Source organism: Pseudorasbora parva, chromosome 13 (assembly GCF_024679245.1).
Source record: "Pseudorasbora parva isolate DD20220531a chromosome 13, ASM2467924v1, whole genome shotgun sequence".
Lineage (NCBI taxonomy): Eukaryota > Metazoa > Chordata > Actinopteri > Cypriniformes > Gobionidae > Pseudorasbora > Pseudorasbora parva.
In genome coordinates, this window is record NC_090184.1 from 13,026,764 (window position 1) to 13,042,198 (window position 15,435).

Genomic DNA, 15,435 nt, shown 5'->3' on the forward strand with positions numbered 1-15,435 from the left:
GACAGTGGACAGAGAGAGACAGAAGTGTCCACACGTTACCAGTGCTGGATGATAATGTGTGTATTTGTGTGTAGCTCACTACATATCTAATTGTGACATTGGTTGGCTGGTGTTCTTAAAGTGGGCGTGTTTAACCCTTGTGTTATGTTGATTTTTGTTTTGATTTTTAATATCAGTTAACCATTGTTTTTTTCATTTAGGGTCATGAACATGCACGCTAAGTTTCAACACGCTGATGCGTTTTGATATATACACACAAAATGACTGTTACGTTTGTGATGTTCGCGGGTCAATTTGACCCGCATATTTAGGCAACTGTAGAGACCCAAAATAATAAAATTTCTTTATGGTTATATTTTGTTTTGTTATTTATATTAACCTATGAATACCTTGCTGTTCATGGGTCAATTTGACTCATATATACAGCTATTCAAAAGCAACTGTACAGACCCAAAATACAAAACACCTTGTTGTGTCATAGTTCTTTAACTCTAGTCCTGAAGTGCCAGTGTCTTGCTGAGTTTAACAACTTTTTATTTTCAAAGTTTGTAAAAAATAAAAAGTAGTTTTTTTCTGTTAAGTGTTAGTCCCACTTTTTGAGCATAGACATGAATATGATTTTTCCAACTTAAATTGTCAAAAATCTTGAATACTTCAGAGCACAGACTTATGTTTCGTATCTTTTTAAAGGGAACACTCTAATATCTGAAGTTCTGTGCCACATTTTAGGTTGATATTTCCAAAAAAGAACTTTCAGTAAGATTTTTTTGTGCACACTACCAAGCTTGTCCACTAGATGACATATAGACTCCACCGGTGACCAGGACTATTAACAAGGTTAAGGATATTAACAAGGACTCTTTGATTTCCATATATGGTTTGATTGATCTGAACCATATTTCCATACATTTTATGAATAGTAGTTTGGGCAGTAATATTAATATTTGATTTGAATTCAATCTATAAAATGCATATAAAAACATATGAATTAGATATGAACATAAGATTCTGAAAGCTTTCAAATGCCATATAGTTTGTTCCAAGTTTACTTTGGGTTTAGATTAATATTATTGTTATAAATGTATAACGGCAAATGTCGGGGAGGGGCAGTCTTAAAAATAGTGGTTAAAAATATTTATAAATCATAAATTCAGATTTTTATTCTTATAATGTGTGAAAAGTATTTAAAAAGTCAATTGTTTATACCAGATTGTATGTTTATTTTTTCATAGTGTGATTTTTGGGAAATTATACCGAATGCAATAAGGGTCAATTTGACCTTAGCCAAACATACTTAAAATATGTAATTGATTCTTTAGGTCCACTTACACAACAGCATTTTCAACCAAAATAATTTTTTGCACCATTTTAATGAGTTCTGGCCATTAATTTGCATTGCAAAAGTGTTTGGTGGCTTGAGAACGCAAACCCTGAAACAGGTTTTGTAATAGTTTTGAAATGATACCGGTATCATCTTTGTGTAAACTTAAAAAAATGTGAATCCGTGAGAATGGTGACAGCGTGTACTTAAGCATTACGTGCTTAGTCTATAGGCAAGCGTATTTAAATTTGTATGCGTGCAGACGCATCTTTTTTCATTTATAAAATGACAGCCAAATTACATGTCTGGCTTGCATAATACAGCGTTGCCTAATAAAGCAGAACACTCTCTTAATAAGCCATTCTCTCTCACAACAAAATGAGGTTTTGTGTTAATAGTGTGCTATTAATATTCTTCTTTTAAACTAAAGAAATATAATAGCATACTATACATTCAGTCTACTTTATATGTAAAAAACAAGTACACAGAAAATTCTTATTGTAATTGGCCTATACTTGTTCTTATTATATCCTTTAATTTTTTAAATTATTCTAAATATATTTTGCTTGTTTAGAGTAGCCTATACCTTTTCACACATAATGACTTCTTTGAGGTAGTACTCCAGCACATGTTTGACATACTACCATATACATTTACATGTTCAAGTTTAAAGAAACAAGTCAGCTCTGGAGTGGAATATTAAGTAAATAGTACAGTACATGGGTGGAACTGAATCAGATCTTAGCAGTGCTCTCAACCCACACAGAAAAAGATTAACAATTGGCTGATTTAATTGACAATTCTTCCAAGATGTCAGATTATTATAAAACACTTCAAACTGGCTTTTATTACAAGCTGTTACCAGAATAAATAATAATAAATCTCATAATTTATAAGATAATAAATAAGAGTAAATCTTATATAAGTCTTGTAGCAAAAAGTCTCTTTATGTAATACATAAATCACTGGTATAAATCCACAGGTAGTGTAAATACTGTAGGATTTTTTACTTAAAGTACAGTTAAAGGCATATTTGTTGATGTATAATAATTAAGGGGATAGTTCACCCAAAAATGAAAATACCCCATGATTTTTTCACCCTCAAGCCCTAGGTGTATATGACATTCTTCTTCCAGACGAATACAATCGGAGTTATGCTAAAATATGTCCTAGTTCTTTCAAGCATTATGGCAGTGAATGGCAGCCCGAAAAAGTGCATCCGTCCATTATAAAAGTAATCCATTTAGCCCTGTAGGGTTAATAAAGGCCGTCTGAAGTGAATCGATGGGTATGTGTAAGAATAATATTTCGGTGGACCACCTTCCGAATTCAACTTACGTTGAAGCGTAACTGGTGCAACAGTGACATGGGCGTATGCATAAGCCTGCCGTTCACTGCCATTATAAAGCTTAGAAAAGCCAGAACATTTTTTTATATAACTCAGATTTTATTAGTCTGAAAGAAGAATGTAATTTTAATTTTTGGGTATCTATGGCACTATCCCTTTAACACCAAAATAGAAACTTAGTAGTATACTGAAAATGCAAAAATATATATAATCTGTAAACTGTAAGAAGGATGTAAAGTTAACGTAAACCACAAATATTTATCTAGTAAACTATCAGTATAGTTCACAGTATAGTTGCCATACAAAAAACTAAAAAAAACTAAAAAACAAAACAACTAAACTAGTTAGGGTTGAGAATCAGATTTAAGGTCTGACTTAAGGTCAGGAATCAGATATTTGTTACAAAAGATTTTGATTCCTGTGTGTGCATTTTAATGTTATTTTAAACCACGCAAGAACAAGAGAGAACTCAAAAATTGAAGGAACTTGGTAACCACATGCTTTTCTTTGCACACACGTGCAGTGTTGCCAAGGTATTTATTTTATTTTATTTTTTTAGATTTTTTTTTCTGGGGGTCCATAATAAACACAATACAAATAATAATAAATATGTTTGACTTATTTATTTTACCTTATTGGAATCTGACTAGCACAAGACATTGGCTCAATCAGTGATGTACATTTGGGGTTGTTCTGTCTTTTTCCTGACCAATTGCAGATTGGGGAGTGTTCAGAAGAACCTGCTTGAAAACATTTCAAACTATTTTGTCATTCTGTTTTCTAGGGGCGCAGAAATTACACCCTTTAGCATAAACCAAACGTCTGAGTTTTGTGACAAATAAACAAATAAACTTGTTTAAAAGTTTCCCTTTCAAGTTGTTTGTGCGGACACGTGAAGTAGACATCTACACGTCTCTAATCAGTGAGCGCATGTTTTCAATAAGAAAACACTAAAACATTACTGAGCGAGTGGTAAGTCGCAGCCACTTCTAAGTTTCAACTAGACATTTAACAAATACACACTCTTCCTCCATATATCAAAAAGTTCACCCAAATATTTAATTGCTATGGTTGTCACCCCAATGTCAAAGGTGAAAACAATCTCTTACAGGAATCCATTCACGGACAATAAGACAGTGTGCAAAACACACCCAGCCTGTGTCCTTTACGGCATGCAGTGAAATTAGCCCCTAATGAATAACACCAAAACACTAGCGATTAAACAATGACACAGTTGTGCTAATAGCAGGGCTAGCTCAGCTGCAATGTATGCAGACCATGGGAATAAAGCATATGTTTTGGCAGACTTCTTTAATTAGAAACAGCATTAGGTTAAGGAATGACAACAAAGAACTGTGGGAAATGCAGACATTAAACAAGGAGATCAAAACTGACCATACTTACATTTTTACGAACTTGATTTTATGGTGAATGATTCATCAATGCACTTTATTCAAAACAAAAAAAAAACCTGCATAATTTTTCATCAAAATGTAATAAATTGGTAGGTTGGCGTGCATAAAGTAATGATGTAACGGAAATAGCGACAGATCTTCCGCATTGTGATGTAAATCCAAATGAAATGGTTGGGTAAAGGAATGGGCAATCAAAATGTGATAACTTGACCCCTTACTGAAACAACAAGCCAAAGTTTGTTTATTTTTCCAAGACTTATATTATTAATTTGGAGAAATTGCAATATCCATACATTTATCTTCTTCCACTTAATCGGGGCCGGGTCACAAGGGTAACAGTCTAAGCACAGACACCCAGACTTCCCTCTCCCTTGACACTTCCTCCAGCTCTTCTGGGGGAATACCGAGGCGTTCCCAGGCCAGCCGGGAGACATAATCCCTCTAGCATGTCATAGGTCTTCCCTGGGGTCTCCTCCCCATGGATTGTCCCCGGAACACCTCCTCGAGAAGGCGTCCAGGAGGGAGATGCCACCTCTGCTGGCTCCTTGCGATGCAGAGGAGCAGTAGCTATACTCTGAGCTCCTCCCGAGTGAACGAACTTCTCACACTATATCTATAGGAGCACCCATCCTCCCAGCAGGGAAAGCTTATTTCGACCGCCTGTATTCGGGATCTTGTCTTTTTGGTCTTGACCCACAGCTCACGACCATAGGTGAAAGTAGGAATGTAGATCGACTTCGCCTTACAGCTCAGCCCCTTCTTCACCACAACAGACCTGTACATCGACTGCATTACTGCAGAAGCACTAATTTTCACTTTTATTATAATTTTTTTTAATTACTAATTTTTAAAAACACAAAAATATCTGATGATGCAATGGCGTTTAGTATTATTTCAAACTAAACCGTTTAAGGATGTCACCGCTTTCAGACGCTCTCAACGTAATAATTGCGAGTGCTCCCACACGATACGCCTCCATTCACTCGATTTTATTCGGAAAGACTCTTTCTTTTATAAATACAATAAAACTAAAGTCTTTTTGGTGATAATAAGATTGCAGTACTACTCTATAGGTACTGAAGATTGACATGAGATTGACAGAAACTGAGTGTGTTGCATCTAGCCTTACCCTAGAGTTGGTTCATTCTCTGCCTGTGACTGCTGTGGAAAGAACCAAGCTTTTGGGGTTATTTATGGTCTGTTGTAGTAATTTGTCAATACTTTTACACTAGTACATTTTCTTTAAATGTCCAATGGTTTAAGGATATGTCACTTCATTCTTCCTTGTTTAAAAAAAAAACGTATTATTGTGTTCATAGAGCGATCCTTTTTAGAGTGTTTGCAAATTTAAGTTATTCCCATAATCCGCACAAAGCATCATGGGGCATCGGAAAAAGATGGACAGTAAATTGCATGAATGTAATTCCAGACTAACTAGAGCCGCCATGTTGTCATTGTCACGTGACTGTACTGCCGTTTGAAAATCTATTTCCAGGGGCTTCATGGGATAGTGAAGTGTTCATTGGATGCTCACAGTCTTGCCAGAAGTATTAGGTCATCCAGGTACTTTTCACCTATTGTTTTTATGAATACTGTGAATTCATATTTCTCTTCTTACATACTGTTTTTCACCTATAGGGAAAAGTGTGATTTCGGATGCGGACAAGCTCTCTTATTTTTCAACTCTTTCTCTTTCATTTTCCATTTTTTATATGAAACATCCGCTTTTTATCATCCAAATAATTACTTTATGTGTCCAAACGCAAGAGTGTCTACTCACCTCTGTCTTTGTCTTTAATCTCCACACTGCTAATTGCAGACGGAAGACTTGAGATTTTATCTTCATCCGAGTCTGTATGGAGGACAGTACTTGACTAAAGTGAGAAAAAGAGATTGTAAGAACTTACTAATTGACATAAGCAAGCATAGAATGTTCAACACAGGTAGTTTAGTCCTTTATCTACAAATTGGCTTAAGATGGAACACAAGACTTTGCTAATCAGTTTAGTAGATGGCTCAAGCCAGCAGAACATTCATGAAAGAGACTATGGAATGGACGTAAGGAAAGGTATCCAGACGAATACCCACCAAAGCTAATTTAGTAACATCTCTTTCAGAGAAATTAAGTTATGCTGTTACTCTCTTGCTGCGCCCCTCACAGCATTTATAATGTTGTTAACATAGAGAGCAGGAGTACGTGTGATTTACCCTGCAAGAGTCCAGTCTCTCGCTCCTCAGGATGGATGAGGAGTTCTGGGATTCAGGCTCGTAATAAGAGGAGCCGCTCACTTCTTCTATGATCTACAAATGAGACAAACAAAAAAACAAGGTCATTAAAGTTATAGTTTGAATTTGGCATGAAATTAAAACTCACCCTATGTATTTAATGCATCTTATTGTGAACAATTTAACCGAGAATGTTTAATTTCTAAAAATTGACCTTTCTGTGAAATAACAGACTCTCTGGTGATATATGGAGGATCTGCAATTATTAAGTTTGATTAAACACCACCCACACCTTCATCTGCCTTTTGAGTGCAATGGCCACATTGAATCCAATCAACAACTAATGGTTAGAACCAAGTCCTTGCCCTATACATTTTGTCCTTTTCTGATAATCCGTTACACTTGGATGTACACCCACTGGTCTCTTTATTCAGTACACCATACCCATTTTATCTTCAGAACTGCCTTAATTCTATCCAAATTAGCATGACAGCTTCACACAGTTCACGCATCACATCCATGATGCAAATCTCCCGTTCCACCACATCCCCAAAGGTGCTCTAATGGGTTGAGATCAGGTGAATGTGAAGGTCATTTTAGTATAGTGAACTCATTGAGTGTGTTTACATGCACATCAGTAAACTGATAACTCACAAATATCAGCTTATTGAAATAACCAGTTTTCCCCGTTTACATGCAAACCAGTAAACTGACAATGTAAGTAAACCGCGTTTACATGACTTTATTAATATACCAGGTTATTTCCTTGTAGTGATGTCAAAAATAATAATGTCTGTATCGGACTCGGAGTATTCCAAATGTTACGCCAGTTGTGATGTTAAATAAAGCATGCACTGTAGAGATTAACAGCTCATCCCTCATGCTGCATGCAGTTATGCAACATTTTGACTGAACCTCTTCTACTTCTGCTGCATGAGATGAGAACACATCTTTACAATTTTCTGGGTCTTAATAGAGTCTGCGTTTGTGATACATGTCCTTATTTCATGCAAAACGCTAGCTCACTCTGTCTGGATACTTTCAAATCTGCTCTAAGTATGCGGTTTGTCACCTATAACACATGCACACTTCAATAAGGCGACAGAAAGCAGGTTAATGCGTTTACATGCCGTGCGAAATCTGGGTATAAAGTAAAAAAACTACCCGCCCGACACGGTTTATGCTTACGCTGTTTATGACCCTACTCCGATTAAAGAAACCGATTTTCCGTGTTTAAATAACCATATTCAATGTCAGCTTATTAGGCATAATGGGCTTAAGAACGTGCATGTAAATTGACCCGTTGTCATGTTCAAGAAACCGCTTTGAGATTATTTAACCTTTGTGACATGGAGCATTATTATGCTGGAAGTAGATGAGCATGGTCAGCAACAATACTAAGGTAGGCTGTGGCATTTTAAAAACTGTTTTAAGAAAATATCCTCCACACCATTACATCAATACCCCTATCTGAACCATTGATACAAGGCAGAATAAATCCACTGTGGTATGGCAAGCAGCGGGGCGAGGGACCGCGAGAGCAGGCCGGTGACGAGTGGTAATGAGTACCAGCTGCGTGACACACCGGTCTCGTCTCCCGCTGCCTTCGCTCCTCCTTTTACGCTCCCGTCCCTTGGCCGCGAGACGACACCGGTGTGTCATGCAGCTGGTACTCATTACCACTCGTCACTGGCCCACTCTCGCGGTCCCTCGCCCCGCTGCTTGAACCTGTGCAAACTGTAGCCTCAGTTTGCTGTTCTTAGCTGAGAGGAGTGGCTCCAGTGTATCTTCTGCTTCAAGGTTTGATGTGTTGAGTGTTTAGAGATGCTCTTTCACAGACCTTGGTTGTAACAAGTGGTTATTTGAGTTAATCTTGCCTCTCTATCAGCTTGACCCAGTCTGGACATTTTCCTCTGACCTCTGTGTTGAGTCATGCTGCCATGTGATTGGCTGATTAGATATTTGCATTAACAAGCAGTTGAACAGGTGTACCAAATAAAGTGGCCAGTGAGTGTACGTCACAATATGGAAAAAAAAGACCTGTTGCTACTTCCTTTTGATTGTGACTTTAAAGGAAGTGTATGTAAGATTGTGGCCAAAACTGGTACTGCAATCACTATCCCCCCCCCTGGTGTCAGTGATATAAGTATTTGAAATTAACATGATTTCTTAATGTCTAGTGACATAACAGGGCCATTTTATGATTAATTGAAATACATTTCTTACATACAGTTCCTTTAGGTTTAATGTAAATGTAAGTTTAAGCTTAGACTTGGTCAGACCTTCCTCCAGTCTTCGGCTTGTGTGCTGCTCTGGAAGCCCAAGATGATTGTGTCAGCACTGGTCACCACCTTTAGCTTGTGCTGCATCTTCTTGCTGTGTTTAGATTTGTAGATTACGTCGCAACCCGCCAGGTTTATCTCCAGCAGAGGGTGTAAATCTTTAGCACACTTAAAACACTGCCAGGGAAAATGTATATATATTACATACCAAACAGTTACTTACAACATGCAATTAATCACATATTTAAATATATTTGTTACATATTTTCAATAAGCTGCAATTTGGCACATTTAAGATGTATTATCTTGTAATATTGATTAATACACCACAGTTATTGTAGGAAATTGTTCCCGTGTCTTTGTGTGTCTCAGTCTCTGCTCAGCAATCAGTCATAGCTTCAGGCGCCTGGGATAGTGCAAGTCAATGAACCACACGAGTAGAGTCAATATGGTTTATTCAGAATGCAGCTCTCGAAGTACAACAGGAAAACAGTGATATTTATACCATTAATCCACGCCCTAACAGTTGGACGCACCCCACATAGGAACAGAAAGATAACTCCATGTATGGCAACAATATGATAGAAATGAACACCTTTAGCTGTCAAACACCAGGAACAGATTGCTCTGCAGTCAAACGACAACAGCTGGGTGGGTGTGCGCTTTACATGCACACAGCAAAAGAGGAAACACCAGTTTCCTCTTTCATGCTCACAGAAACACAGCTTACAGAAAACACATATAAGAATATATTTGCACATATAATCTTTCAATCCCCTCTTTTAAGCTGAAAGCTTAACGTTTTGAAATTGGTTCTGTTGGCCCTGCCCAAAAGCAGGGCCTTTGTCTGAGTCAATGGCGAGTGGTATACCATATCTGGGTATAATTTCCCTCATTAGATGTGTTACAACTGTCTTTGCATCCTCCTTAGCGCACGGGAAAGCCTCAATCCATCTTGAAAACTTATCAATAAATACCAATAAGTATTTATATGGACCTTTTTTTAGGTAAATGCGTAAAATCTACTTGCCATTGTTGTAGCGGTAAAGCCTGATGCTTTGCTACTGGTTTTGTGGTATTATTCATTGCACATGTCACACATCTCCCTAACGTATCTTGTATTCTTGCTTGCTTAATCTTGTATGCATAAGAATTTAGACATATCCTCATATCCTCATATACCCCTCTTTGGCCGCGGTGTGTGACACCATGAAATTCCCAAATGAGGAAATAAGACCATGAGGCTGGCACACAAACGCGGCCATTATTATCAATAACAACACACATCACGTTCTTAGCACATCCAATTGTGCAATCAGTAATCCACTGCCGGCAATAATTAATCAAACCAAGGAATGCCATTAACGCACGCTTATTGGCTGGTCGTTTTGTGTCAACAATTATTTTTAAAATAATTTATTACAATTATTTTTATTCGCTCTGGTAAAAAGCAGCTTTTGGCCCTTTGAAAGCACATGGCCTAAATAGTTCACTTGTGGTAGGCAGAACTGCATCTTCTGTTTTGACACCTTCAAACCACAGTCAGCTAGTCGCTGCAAAAGGCAGACATTAGCCTCCCTACAGTCTGCAATGGTTTCCCCATTCCTGGACGTTCATTCTTGTCCAGGTCAACTGGCGGCCCCGGTGCGTAAATGCGAACAATTGCTTTGTGTTCGGGTGAACTGGGACACTAAAAAAGGCAGAGCACAAGTCAACAACAGAGAAATATTCATGATCCGATTTTATCGATGACATAAAGGCCGGTACATCAGGGACCACAGGCACAATTATTTCGTTAATTGCCCTTAAGTCCTGAGTGAATCTCCAGGTACCATCAGCCTTCTTAACTGGATTCACCGGTGTGTTATATGAGCTTTTGCAGGGCACGACCACTCCCTGTTCTATGAGTGAATTTAAGACCTTGTCAATACCCAAAGCCTTGTCTTCTGACAGTGGGTACTGTTTCCTGTACACGGGGTCATGGTGTCGAACCGTGGCTTCGCACGGTGGTCAGTCAACAAACCCCACTTCGTTCTTATATGTTGCCCATAAATGATCAGGTAGCCCAAGGTCTTCTGACATTTGATCCCCTGTTTGTGACATGCAAGCAAAATTATGGGGAACTACAGACCCATGAATTGCCATCAAACAAGTATTTTCTGTTGCAGAGCTATTGACAGTTAGCTTAGAGCCAGAGAAACAGAAACTTAAACACAGCTTTGACATTAAATCCCTTCCTAAAAGGTTGAAAGGGGGCCCTTCCATAAACACAAAACGATGTCTTAATCGATTGTCAGGGTCATCAGCGCAAAATACTAGAAAAGGAGGAGTTAAGTGACTTTGAAAGGGGACCCCATCAATTCCCACAGAGCTAATGGTTTGTCCAGAGACAGGTCCCTCATAGGTAGACCCCAGCGAGGACATTGTAGCCCCTGTGTCCAAAATGAAGCTATATATGGAGCCATTCACATTCAAATCGACAGTTGGCACGTCACTATTGAGTGGCGAGTCAAAATTGACAGACAATAAAGCAATAAAGCTTCGTTGCAGGAGCGGTCGCTGGGGTGCGTGCTCTGTGGGCGGCCCTAGTAATGGTAATATTGGTTGGGCCCCCCTCTTCCTGTATCTTGAGGAGGGGGGGCGTAACCAGGCCCAGTACTGCGCTTGGGGCCATAGTTGCTATGCCCTGCTTGCTCATATTGCTGAGGACCCGGAAAACCAGGTCCAACACCATACATGGGCACAGACAGTGGCCTCTTCCCCATTTTTAGGACAGCGCCTGTTTGTTCATCCAATATGCGCTTCCTGCACTCCCTATACCAATGTCCTGGCTTCTGACAATAATTACATTCACCTGGCTTCCTACCCTTATTCTGGCCCTGCCCCTGATTCTGGGGTCGGACTGCAACACAGACAACATTTTTCTTGACACCCTGGGTCTGAAACAACCCGTCACACTCTAACGTTCGAATTTTGGCTGCAGCATCTTTAATTTTCAGCGTACTTCTATCACTGAGGTGATGTTTTAGTGTATCCTGATAGGCGGTAGTACAATTAGCCATGAAAGTAGACAAGAACATAGGGTGTTCCTTGTTAACATCTAAATCCAGCCCATTCATCCAAACATCGATAAATCGCTTCATGAACTGCGCAGGCGGTTCATCCTTTTCTTGTTTACAATTAGTGACCTATGATAAGTCACGGTTCGCTGCCTTTAGATTTAGCAAGTATTTTTTCAACGTTTTTTCCAATTCTGTGAGCATTTCGGGCGCCTGATCACGCCACTTGAAGGTAATAAGCGTCTTTTTTGTCTTCCTAGTCTCATCTTTCTCTTCTTCTTTTACTGTCTCTATCTTATCAGTTTCTGGTTCTAACACTGGCACTGCATCTATCAATGCTTCCTCATTGTACGAGTCTCCCAATTTGCACTGTAAAATGAATCTATAATCCGCACCCACTAACTGAATTTTCGAATTTTCCCGTGGCAAAGTACAATGTTCTGACACGGCAGTCGTGGATTTTTTCTTTTTGAGTTTTTCTGGATTAGGAACAGTTTTTAAGACGGCTCTTGGCACGTATGCCCGAGTTTTGTCTCTCCATACATCAGCCATTTTATACCACACGTCATATCCCCCTTTCATATAATCATAGTCCCAGTTTGGATCACCCTGTTTACCATAAATTAGGTCGAATGCACTGCGGAGAAACCCAGGGTCAAATGTTCCTTCCCTAGGATAACTACGCCATTGTATACCCTCTGTCCAGCCAGCTAAATTATCCAAATATGGATTGGTATAATATCCCCAATTTTTCCATCCATGCTTTAGGAGTTTCACTTGGCTCTGGTTTTGGATATGTTTGCCCCATTTTCAAAGATTAACTGGCCAGGCACTGACACACACAGTTCAATCAATCTATGTATTTCTTTATACAAAAGTAGTATAAATTTTTCCCCTAAGTTTCTCGAGATACAACCAGAACAGGTAGTGAACCAAATTCATCTCTTACCTGTCTGGATGTATCCCGGACGAGCCCCCAGAACACTGTAGGAAATTGTTCCCGTGTCTTTGTGTGTCTCAGTCTCTGCTCAGCAATCAGTCATAGCTTCAGGCGCCTGGGATAGTGCAAGTCAATGAACTACACGAGTAGAGTCAATATGGTTTATTCAGAATGCAGCTCTCGAAGTACAACAGGAAAACAGTGATATTTATACCATTAATCCACGCCCTAACAGTTGGACGCACCCCACATAGGAACAGAAAGATAACTCCATGTATGGCAACAATATGATAGAAATGAACGCCTTTAGCTGTCAAACACCAGGAACAGATTGCTCTGCAGTCAAACGACAACAGCTGGGTGGGTGTGCGCTTTAGATGCACACAGCAAAAGAGGAAACACCAGTTTCCTCTTTCATGCTCACAGAAACACAGCTTACAGAAAACACATATAAGAATATATTTGCACATATAATCTTTCAGTTACATTTACATTTACATTTAATCATTTAGCAGACGCTTTTATCCAAAGCGACTTACAAAAAAGGGGAGAGTAATAGAAGCAACGGAACAGACAAGGCCAAAAACCTGTAAGAGCTGTAAGAAATCTCAATTAATTAGCACAATACACAATACACAATTTTTTTTTTTTTTTTTTTTTTTTTTTTAAGACAGACATCTACAACAAAAACTCACGTCCGCACAGTGACGAACACTGGATTTTGATAGCTAAGATAGCTACAACCCATTAGGACTAAGGCTGTTGCCCCAGCTGTTGTCGTTAATGCAGATTCAGTGGCCCAATGGGTTGGTTTTGTATTGTAGCTAAACGCGCAGCAATAGCCATCTACAACAAAAACTCACGTACGCAATATACAGAACACTGGATTCTGATAGTTATGATTACTATGTAACATACCCGCCTGAAGGCGCAAATCCGGATGAGAGACGTAGATATGATCCCGGAGTGTACGCTTTTGGTCGTTGCTGTGGTGATCAGTAAGTGCTATTCTGTATTGGTCAAGTGCAAATGGAAAAGATGTGTCTTAAGATGTTTTTTAAGAATGGCTACAGACTCGGCAGCACGAATTGAGATCGGCAGGTCATTCCACCAAGTAGGAACGGTCCAGGAAAATGTCCGTGAGAGCGATTTCAAGCCTCTTTGGGATGGAACCACGAGGCGCCGCTCGTTCGCAGAACGCAAGCTTCTGGAGGGTGTGTAAGTCTGAGCAAGTGAATTTAGGTATATTGGTGCCAAGCCAGAGGTTGTTTTGTAGGCGATAACTAGTGCCTTGAATTTGATGCGAGCAGCCATTGGCAACCAGTGCAGTTTGATGAAGAGAGGCGTAACATGCGCTCTCTTCGGCTCATTAAAGACCACTCTCGCCGCTGCATTCTGGATCAGCTGCAAGGGTTTGATAGTGCATGCTGGAAGCCCAGCCAGAAGAGCATTACAATAATCCAGTCTGGAGAGAACAAGAGCTTGAACCAGGAGTTGTGCAGCCTGTTCTGATAGGAAGGGTCTAATCTTTCTAATGTTGTATAAAGCAAATCTGCAGGACCGGGCTGTTGCAGTAATGTGGTCAGTGAAGTTTAACTGGTCATCAATCACAACTCCAAGGTTTCTTGCTGTCCTTGATGGAGTTATGGTCGATGAACCAAGCTGAATGGAGAAATTTTGATGAAGTGCTGGGTTGGTTGAGAAAACAAGTAATTCTGTCTTTGCAAGATTGAGTTTAAGATGATGCTCTTTCATCCAGTCAGAAATGTCTGTCAGACAGGCAGCGATACGAACACTGACTGTAGGATCATCTGGTTGAAATGAGAAGTAGAGTTGAGTGTCATCCGCATAGCAGTGATAGGAGAAGCCGTGTTTCTGAATGACAGAACCTAATGATGACATGTAGATGGAGAAGAGAAGTGGTCCAAGGACTGAGCCCTGGGGAACCCCAGTAGCTAGATTATAAGACTTAGACACTTCACCTCTCCATGACACCCTGTAGGACCTACCAGAGAGGTAAGACCTGAACCACTGGAGAGCAGATCCTGAGATCCCCGTCCTCTTAAGTGTTGACAGGAGGATCTGGTGGTTAACTGTGTCAAAAGCAGCAGACAGATCCAGCAGAATGAGCACTGAGGATTTGGAAGCTGCTTTTGCCAGTCTCAGTGCCTCAGTTACCGAGAGCAAGGCCGTCTCAGTCGAATGGCCGCTTTTGAAGCCGGATTGGTTGTTGTCTAGGAGGTTGTCCTGTTCAAGAAACCTAGAGAGTTGATTGAACACAACTCGCTCAAGGGTCTTTGCAATGAAAGGCAGAAGGGATACCGGTCGGTAGTTTTCTAAAAGTGCTGGATTCAGAGAGGGTTTCTTAAGCAGTGGGGTTACCCGAGCCTGCTTAAATGCTGTGGGAAAGGTTCCCGTGTGAAGAGAAGTGTTGACAATGTGAGTGAGTGCAGGAGTGATTGAAGAAGAAATAGCCTGAAGGAGGTGAGTGGGAATAGGATCAAGTGGACAGGTAGTAGGGTGATTGGAAAGGATGAGTTTAGAAATATCTGCCTCGGAGAGTGGAGAGAAGGATGGAAGCGTGTTCGTGTTAGTTGTTGAGATGTGCGTGTCAGTTAGTGATGAGGAGAACTGTTTGCTAATGAGAGCTGTTTTGTTGGTGAAAAATGATGCAAAGTCATCAGCTGTAAGAGTTGATGAAGGAGGGGGAGGAGGTGGACAAAGGAGAGAGGAGAATGTTTTAAAGAGTTGGCGAGAGTCAGAGCAATTGTTGATTTTGTTGTGGTAGTATGTTGTTTTAGCAGTGGAGACATTTGTAGAGAAAGAAGAGAGAAGAGACTGATA

General features: G+C 39.8%; 1 protein-coding gene across 1 annotated transcript in view; it reads right to left on the reverse strand.

Annotated features, from left to right (window-relative positions):
• LOC137039286 (actin filament-associated protein 1-like 2) overlaps window positions 1-15,435 on the reverse strand; it is a 34,948-nt gene that overhangs the window by 13,803 nt on the left and 5,710 nt on the right. Inside the window, exons 2-4 of the mRNA XM_067414637.1 lie at window positions 8,593-8,769; window positions 6,293-6,385; window positions 5,865-5,958 (exon numbers count right to left, since the gene is read on the reverse strand). Coding sequence (XP_067270738.1) covers window positions 5,865-5,958; window positions 6,293-6,385; window positions 8,593-8,769 — 364 coding nt within the window. The remainder of the gene's footprint in view (window positions 1-5,864; window positions 5,959-6,292; window positions 6,386-8,592; window positions 8,770-15,435) is intronic.